Raw genomic sequence first — 9,160 nt, 5'->3', positions numbered from 1 at the left:
CATATTGATAAATCCAATGGACGTTTTTTTCATTATTTACCTTATTTGTCCTCTCAGCAGCTTTTTGACTTTGTTACTTGTTTCCTCTTTCTTGGAACTCTTTTGTGACCTTTGTGTCTTTGAACTTTTCTTCTTGGTATTCCATCACAGTCTCCTTTGGGGGTTCATCCCCTTTCACCTGACTGTTAGGAATACTTCACGGGTTTTGTGCTGAAAAGAAAAATATCGTGTACTCATCTACTTCATTCATTTCATGATCTTGTCCCCCAACTGCTATATTTAACGAACTATTAGGCATTGGAGATACAAAGATAAATATGACTCAATACCTATCCCCAAAGCAGCATATAGTTTAGGAGAAAGTTAGGCTTTGAAATGACTATTATGGTGGTAAATGTTACTATCTTTGGCAGCACAGGCTGCTGAGAGAGTCAGAGGAGAGATTCCTAACTAAAGCTGGAGCTGGCGGGTAGATAGGAAGGGGCAGAAATGTTAGCAAATCATTTTCAGTAATGATGCCAGCTGGGCTGCATTTTGGGTCCTTTTACAGAGCAAACGTTGAAATCACTAATACTTATTTTAGTCAGTGTAGGTATGTTTGCCTAAGAAATAAGACCCGTCTTACTGTCCTATCCACATATTCTTGGGAATATAAAGGAAAAATACCTGATTGCTGACATGGGGGCCAGAAGTGGAAACTAAGTTAATCTTGAGAACCATATAGAAATGTTCTTTTGAAAAGAAAACTGAATCCAGTTTCCCAGTCCATGTTCTCCCAGTTTAAGCCTTTCAATACTAATAGCAGGCTTGAGTTAGAAATATTACTATGAAAAGCTCAGACTATTGCAAAAATATTGTTTTCATGAAATTAGAGATTTTGAAAAAGAATGAAAACTAAAACTCACCCCATAAAATATCAATATCATTATTATTTTTAGTTGCCCTCATATTGTCAATGGACCTCCAAAAGTTTGGTTTTAAATCTCTTTGTTAAAATATGGAGGGTTGGAACAGTGTTTTCTCCAGGGCATAAGTGAATTCCTATGGTTACATGGATTGATGATTTTTATTTACTCCAAAAAGAAAGTAAGCACTAATGTTGTCAGTTACAAAATAGTACAAAAATAATTTTCTTTTTCTTCATGGTAGATGACAGAGTTCCCAAAAAATTCCAGAATTCCCTTGTTCAACTTGGACTTAACAGTATGAAGTCTGCAAATATATGTATAGGTCGACCAGTGTTGCTTACCAGTTTGGATGGAAGACAAGAGGTAAGAGTGTTTTTCATTTCCTTTAGTTTAGAAAGTTTTGAGATGTTTCTGATTTTAGTTTTCAGTATAAGTGAGAGTAAATGGAAAACTATATTTTAAATGACATTCCTAACAAACTCTCTTTTCTCTGGATATCTGTGACTCTGCTTGGAATAGTAGACCCTGAATGTCATACTGTAGAGAGAGCTTTTCTCATGAGATATTAGTCATACTAGTAGCCATTCTCCCAGTCTGTTAAGTTACATTTCTTTACAGAAATGTTATTTTGGGCTCTTAAAGTCAGCTGTCCAAAAGTAAGTATTTATTAACTCTCTCTGTTTCCAGCTGTGTTTCTCCTTGCAGCCATTTATTATATTTGAGATTCAAAGCCCAGAGCATTTTCTGATCATTTTTGACAGCTTGGCTTTCTTCCTGGCCTGCAGCTATGGTTTCTTCAGCTTGCTTTGTCTGTGTTCTCTCTTCCACAGTGGACCCTGTAGAAATGTTTTGAACTCTTTTGTCTGTTAATGGCATCTTTCCCATTCTTTTCATTGTTCTGGGTTCATACTTTAAAAAGTTGTTTACTGTATCTTGTGGAAGAGCACAGTATGTGTGTGAGCTCTGAGCAGTAGCTTGAGCAGGAAATCTTCTCTTCTGTCCCCTAATACTTCTGATCATGCTCTTGTGCCTCATGCCTCACTGTATCTTGGATGTAGTTTATGCTCTTGGCTGGATTACTTGTTCCTTATTTGTTTTGCCTTCAGTATTTTTCTCGTTTTCTTCTTCTTGTCTCTAAATGCCTTTGCCTCCTTTGACTAAATCCACCTTTAACTAAATCACTGTGGAATCATTCCTGATCTTCACAAAGTAATCTACTATTTTTAAAAGTTTTCTTAGTTTTGTTATTTTTTGTGAGCCTATGTAATATTTTATTCTTTATTTCTGTTTATCTTCTTGCAACTCGTATTAGATTGTAACTCCTTTGTGGTCAGGACCGTGTTTTGCAGATCCATGTACCTGGCTTTGCCTAACATTCTGCCTTATAAATTCATGGTATTCTATGAATATTTATTTTCTATAATGTTTGTTTCTTGTGTTCTGGGCAGGTCTGTACAGCCTGGCCTGTAGCAGGATTTCCTGGAGGCAAGGTTGGCCTGAGTGAAATAGCACAGAAAAATGTGGGTGTCAAGGCTGGTGATACCCTCCAAGTTCAGCCTCTTGTTGGAGCTGTGCTGCAGGCTGAGGAAATTGATGTGACACTCAGGTTTGGTTCTTTTCTTTGGTGACTGTCTGAATCAGGACTGTCTAGTAGAAATAATTATGTCTCATTAGAGAACCACAAATGTGAACCACATTTGTAATTTTACATTTTCTAGCAGCTGCATTTTAAAAGTGAAACAGATAGAATTATAATAATATATTTTATTTCACCAATATATCTAAAATCTTATTTTAATATATAGTAAATATATATTATATGTAAATATATTTAATATGTTACTGTAAAATGAATGTTAAAAATTGTGTTTTTGTTTTTTTTTTACGCTAACACTTTGAAATCCAGTGTGTATGTTATACTTGTAGCATATCTCAGTCTGGACTAGCCACATTTCAAGTGTTCAGTAGCCCATGTGGCTAGTGATATACTCTATTAGATAGTACAAAATAGATTAGTGTTACGTACAATATGGACTAGGGACTCTCTAATGCCCTTTGATTAGAATATGCCCTGACATTTTAGGAGACAGGAATTATTCTTGATAGATATTTCAGAATGGTTTTCATCTTGGTTTGCAGTGTAACCAAGGGTTCTTGTCATTCTTATAGTTTTAAAGAATGGAGTGAAGTAATGTGAGTAGGCAAGAAACAAGTTTATTAAGACTGCTCAAGCAAAATTATGTGTTTTAACTCATTGACTATTCAATCTAGTAAGACAAATGGTCATTTCTGTTAGATATTTAAATAGTCCCTCACCAAAGAATAATTTATAGAATCACCCTATCAATATAAAGTTTGGCACTCATCCTCCTAGATATTAATGTCTGATAGGATTTTGACTCACTTTGCATACATGTCTTTTCAAAATTCATTTCAGAAAAGCATCTTTTAATACTTTAGTATCACATGATTAACAAAGTTTGGAATGTCTTTATATTCTATGCACATATCACAAAACACTCTCCAGTTGTTAGCTTAATTTTAAAATGTTTTCTTTTGCCACTTGTAGATTTTCAGCTTGAGTTTGTCATTTTTCCCCCCACTTTAATATTAGAAAAATGTTTTCAGAACATTTAATAACAATTTAATAAACAATAAAATAAAAAGCAGAAAAAGAACTAATGTATGTTGAACACCAGCTTTTTTATATATAAAATGTATATATCCTCTACATGTGCACACACATTTTCCCATTTTCTTTTAGTTAATCCTTTAACACCCTTCAAGGTATCCACATTTGTCCCTTTTTAACAGATGATTATTGGGCTTAGTGAGACGGAGTAAGTTGCTCATTATTTTATAAATATTTGTAGTATTGCTCAGATTAAACCAGATTAATCCTCAGACTTTATCTTTTTTTTTAACTGTCATGGAAAAATTTAATGATGTGGGAAACATGAGGATATATTAGTATTTTTAACCAAGAGGGTACAAAATGATATATTGTTTGTAAAAATGTATTTGTGCATATGTAAACATTTTTACATTTCCTATAATAAATTGATATTATTTTTATTTAAAAAAATATACCTTATGAGCGATAGCAAGAATTTGAAAAGGCTGTAGGAAATTTTATTTCTTTAAAAAGTTGCAAACAATAAGAAACACCCCTGACTTTAGCTATATTCAGGGACCCTACAGTTCTTTTAAAGTACAATATTAAGATGCTTTAAAAAGACATCCTACATTATCTGGGGTCTGGTAACACTGATACTTATTACTTACAACATCCCTCACAACTCTTGATTTTATGATGGGAACAGATGGAATCTAAAATGATAGGGAATTTTTAAGTGACTACATTAGTGTAATAATACATGCTTTAAAGCCTTCAAAAGTAAGATACTTGGGTGGGTGTAACTCAGTGATTGAGCGCCTGCTTTGTGTGTGTGAGGTCCCGGATTCAATCCCCCGGTACCTCCTAAAAACAAAACAAAACAGTTGTCCTACAGTACAGTAGTTATTCGAAATTAGTTTCATACAGTTAGCATGACCATAGTCTGATTTGCCTTGGGCAGTTCCAGGTTGTGCCTATTGTCCTAGCATACTTGTTAAGAAGCCCCCTTTCACTCACAAGGCCCTGTTTAACTATGGTTATTCTGTATAATCAAATGTGGAATAGTTATGTTGAAGAAATTTTATGTATCTCATGTACAGTCTAGTTAGTACAGGGAATACCACCTGTCACTAAAATCTGGAAAATGTGGTTACCATAATACATAATTTAAAATTACTTAAATAATTTTCTTTCACTGGGTATCAAAGTAAATTTTGTTAATGAGTTGAGAGGACCAGGAATAAAGCAGATTCCAAAACATCTTGAGATGGTTTTGAAAACACTCAAGAATGAAAATTTTTAATTTTTTTCAATGTTAAGGTTATTCAAAGGAAAATGATAATATACCTAGAATTCTAGAATGGATCATACTAGGTATCAAAAATATAGAAATAAAGGGAAACGGACTTTGGCCCAGTGGTTAGGGCGTCCGTCTACCACATGGGAGGTCCGCGGTTCAAACCCCGGGCCTCCTTGACCCGTGTGGAGCTGGCCCATGGCAGTGCTGATGCCTGCAAGGAGTGCCGCCCCACCCAGGGGTGTCCCCCGCGTAGGGGTGCCCCATGGGCAAGGAGTGCACCCCAGAGAGCCGCCCAGCGCGAAAGAAAGTGCAGCCTGCCCAGGAATGGCGCCGCCCACACTTCCCGTGCTGCTGATGACAACAGAAGCGGACAAAGAAACAAGATGCAGCAAAAAGACACAGAAAACAGACAACGGGGGGAGGGGAGGGGAATTAAATAAAATAAAAAAATAATAAATCTTAAAAAAAAAATAGAAATAAATAATTGTGAATTTATCAACCTACTCTGAGAGACTGTGTGCTAGACAATTTCTAGATGAGATAATAGCTCCAAAGACATTCCTTTAACATTATTAACACCAAATAGAAAATTAAACAAATGGCTTAGATTTTAGGATAGAGGTTACTAAAATCAGTTTAGTAAGTTAAAATATTATTTTACCCATAAAAATGAATATAATGATATACTGACTCCTGGGGCTACCTGTTCTTTGAAACAAGAAAATCTGTCATTTTTAAAGAGTTATCAAAGTTACATTTAAAACAGAGAACAAAAGATTTTCTAGGCAATTGTCGAAGAAGGGGGGAGGCAATCTGAATTCATATTGGCCACATGAAATTGGCTCTCCACCTTTGTGAAACACAGTACCTATGTCATCTCTACTGAGCATTACAGAAAATGAAAACAGAACAAAATAGTAATTTTTCAGAGAATCAGATTCCTTAATTGTTTTTCCCATTCACTTCAGTATTTTTCTGATTCATTCATGCCATAGTATATGTTTATGTTATAAAGTAACGAGTCTACTGCTTGCACGCATTGAATATCAAGACATCTTATACATTTGCATAGTTTGAGATTAATCTTCAGATTTTTGCACCTCTTCTTCTGATTCTCGTGACTGTTTCTGGTAATTCAATGAAAATTCTCTTGGCAGTGAACATGCAGTAGCAACAACAGCATCTGTAAATCCCTGTGATATGATTTTAAATAGTACTGTGTATTCCTTCTGGCTTGGCAATTCATACAGTGTTGCTGCATATGATTTAAAGAATTGCTTTTTCATTTTAAAAAATCTTTTGTTTTAAATGTGGCAGCAGAGCATAGACAAAGTTAATTTCCAATAGTAAAAATTAGTAATTTTAATCTGCTTATATCCTTCAGTTGCCAACTGAAAGATTTTATTAGCGAGGCTAGAGCTCCTTCTAGTGGAAATAACTATATCTGCACCTATTCTTTTGTTAAAACCGGTTGAATTGTTCTTAAACATGTTTGCAAATGAGTTTGATAAATAGAAGCAATTTAAATATAACGTTATCCAGAGTTCTAGAAACAGAACACAATTTAAGTATATACGGAGATACATACAGTTCCCTTTTTAGTTTTTATATATATGTATATATTTGATGCATAAAATTTCCTCCTTGTTTCTATTTGTTTGTCTTGCTCTTTTTTGTTATATGAATATATTGGCTTTATTACTGGCAAAGGGATTAGAAAACCAGACTTTGATTTTGACCACATGGGCCTGCTAATAATACCCTTTACTGAGCTAAGTTTAACCTCCCTCCCTCCACTGGTCACTGGAAAAGCATCTGGAGGCCTTTTCTGCTGCTATGGGCTGTTCCACATGGAAGAGGAAAAAAGCACATGTTCTGAGAACTCTCCAAGAGTATGTATTTTCACAAGTACATTGATTTTTGGGTGTATCTACTACCTGCACACAATCAAGCAACCTCATGTAAGATAGAGTCAAAATACTCATTTTTTCTCAGGCAGTGCCTTTTTTTCCAGAATTAACTCCTATTGCAAACATTGTGCTCCTTTTTTTGTATTTCTCTCTTTTCAGATAACATACTATATAGGATTTCATTTGCCTGAAGGGACAATTTATACATTCTATCAGGAGACTGAAGTAAGCTATTAATAAAAACCTTTCTCCAAGCAAGGCAACTTCAGAAAGGGAATGATTAATTTAGGTCATTGTTTTTCAGATATTTTTTACTACAACACACAATAAAACATACATTTTTCGTTGTGATTCATTGTACACACCCACTTACAAACTACATATGCACCACATGTGTGTACTCATTTTAGGCCATTTGGATACTAACTTGCAAATGATATTTTCATGAGAATACAAAGTATCTGAAGGTGTTATGGTCCTTCAAAAATTGTGTAAATCATTTCCAGATGTTTATATGCCATTTTACATTACAGTTTAGTTTCTGAAGTACTTAATGCAGATTTCTATTCCACTTTGTACAGTGACAAAGATATACAGATTAACGAAGAAGAACTGACTGGTTGCCTTCTGAGAAAACTAGGTGAGACATATTTAAATTGTTTGCTTAATTTTTGAGAAGCAAGGCAGCAGGAAATAAAGTGTCTTGGAGGTTTTCTGCAAAATAGCTTCAAGGATATTTCCTCAGTGAATTAATATCCATGTGAGACAGGGTTGTGTTATTTTCCAAATAGTGCAGCAAATACATAACTTGTCTATGAACTGAGTCAGTGCCAGAACTGAGGCCTTTTTATCGCTTGTCTTTCCAGTGAGAAACAACACTATCTTAGAGTGTGTGCCATTGGAATGGAATGCCTGGCTATTTGTGGATATATGTGATAGAATCCTAGATCTGTTGAGTGTATAGAAGATCTCAAAGAATCATCTTGTAGGGAGGGATGGATGAAGAGGTGGAGCACAGGAAATTTTTAGGGCAGTGAACCAGTTTAGTATGATAGCGGAATGTTGAATACATGACATTACACAGTTTTCAAAACTCAGAACTGTATGACACAGAGAGTGAATCCTAATATAAACTAATGTATCAGTATTGGGTCATTAATTGTAACAAATATACCATGCTAACGCAAGATGTTAATAATAGGGGAAACTCTATGACAAAAGAGGGGCCCTGTGTGACCTCTTTGTATTTGTGATCAATTTTCCTGTAAACCTAAAACTGCTCTAAAAAATAGTGTTAATTTAGAAACAAAACCCAAACTGAATTATGACTGGAACTCCAAAAACAAAAACAGAAATAAAAACAAAAGAATCATCTTGTCTTTTATCTCCAGATAGTGCTGTCTGTTAGGTGACTATTAGGCCCTCTATTTTTAATAAGAGTTAGTTTGTTAATTCTCCATCATCGATTTGGTCTTTTTAACCATAGAGGTTTGTAAGTAAATGAACGAGTTGCTATTTAAATACTAAGCTGGTGAAAAAATCATGTTAACATATATATTTAACAAATTGTTTTCTAGATGGCAAGATAGTTCTACCAGGCAACTTTCTCTCCTTCACATTCTATGGACGACCATGCAAGTTGCAAGTGTTGCAAGTGAAAGGGACAGATGGCCAGCTGTTGGGAGGGCCTCAGAGTGACTCAGACACCGATGCTCAGGGACTGGCCTCTTTACAGCCCAGCGTTGAAACCAATAGCCTGGATTTATCCTTACAACTAAGCCAGTTGGATCTAGAAGAGCCCCAGGACCCAGCAACAAACAGTACTCCTTGCAAACCAGTAGATGACAGAAGTATAAATAAAGCTGGTGACATTTTGTTGGATGTTACAGTGAGTCCTGGGGAAGGCAGTAGACTTGGACTAGAGGAAGTCTCAGGTTTTAAATGTAGTTTTGAATCTGACAGAAAAGAAAATGAACAATTTGCCAAGAAAGAGAAATTGCTGAAATCAAACTTCCTGGGAGCAAAGTGCAACAATGATACTTTTTATTTTATTTCTTCAACAACTAGAGTCAATTTTAAGAAATTTCATGCAAATTCAAAAGAGCAAGACAACCAATTCAAAGTAACTTATGACATGATAGGAGGCTTAACTAGTCAGCTGAAAGCAATTAGAGAAATAATTGAATTGCCTCTGAAACAGCCTGAACTTTTCAAGAGTTACGGTATGATTTCTTAAGTTTACTCCATCCAAAAGTGTTAAATTCAAACTAAAAAGCGATCATTCTTTTCCACTTACTTAACGATTGCTCGTCCTCTTTTCTTTTTATTTCCTGAGGGGTAAGTTTGGTAGAAGTTGTTAGTTGCTTTAGGAAGTAAAGTTAAGAGAGTCAATTTCTGTGCTTTGGTCTCTCTAGGTTGTGATGGG

The 9,160-nt window shown here is 35.1% G+C and overlaps 1 protein-coding gene across 8 annotated transcripts in view; it reads left to right on the top strand.

Annotated features, from left to right (window-relative positions):
* Positions 1-9,160, top strand: part of AFG2A (AFG2 AAA ATPase homolog A) — a 327,373-nt gene that overhangs the window by 1,328 nt on the left and 316,885 nt on the right. For all 8 annotated transcript variants that reach the window (XM_004474658.3, XM_071214813.1, XM_071214823.1 and 5 more), the window contains exons 2-5: positions 1,150-1,271; positions 2,357-2,514; positions 7,317-7,375; positions 8,313-8,957. In XM_004474658.3, the coding sequence (XP_004474715.2) occupies positions 1,150-1,271; positions 2,357-2,514; positions 7,317-7,375; positions 8,313-8,957 (984 nt within the window). The remainder of the gene's footprint in view (positions 1-1,149; positions 1,272-2,356; positions 2,515-7,316; positions 7,376-8,312; positions 8,958-9,160) is intronic.

Source organism: Dasypus novemcinctus, chromosome 1 (genome assembly GCF_030445035.2).
Source record: "Dasypus novemcinctus isolate mDasNov1 chromosome 1, mDasNov1.1.hap2, whole genome shotgun sequence".
NCBI lineage: Eukaryota > Metazoa > Chordata > Mammalia > Cingulata > Dasypodidae > Dasypus > Dasypus novemcinctus.
The sequence above is the reverse complement of the archived record's forward strand: the minus strand, read 5'-3'. Positions and strand labels throughout refer to the sequence as shown.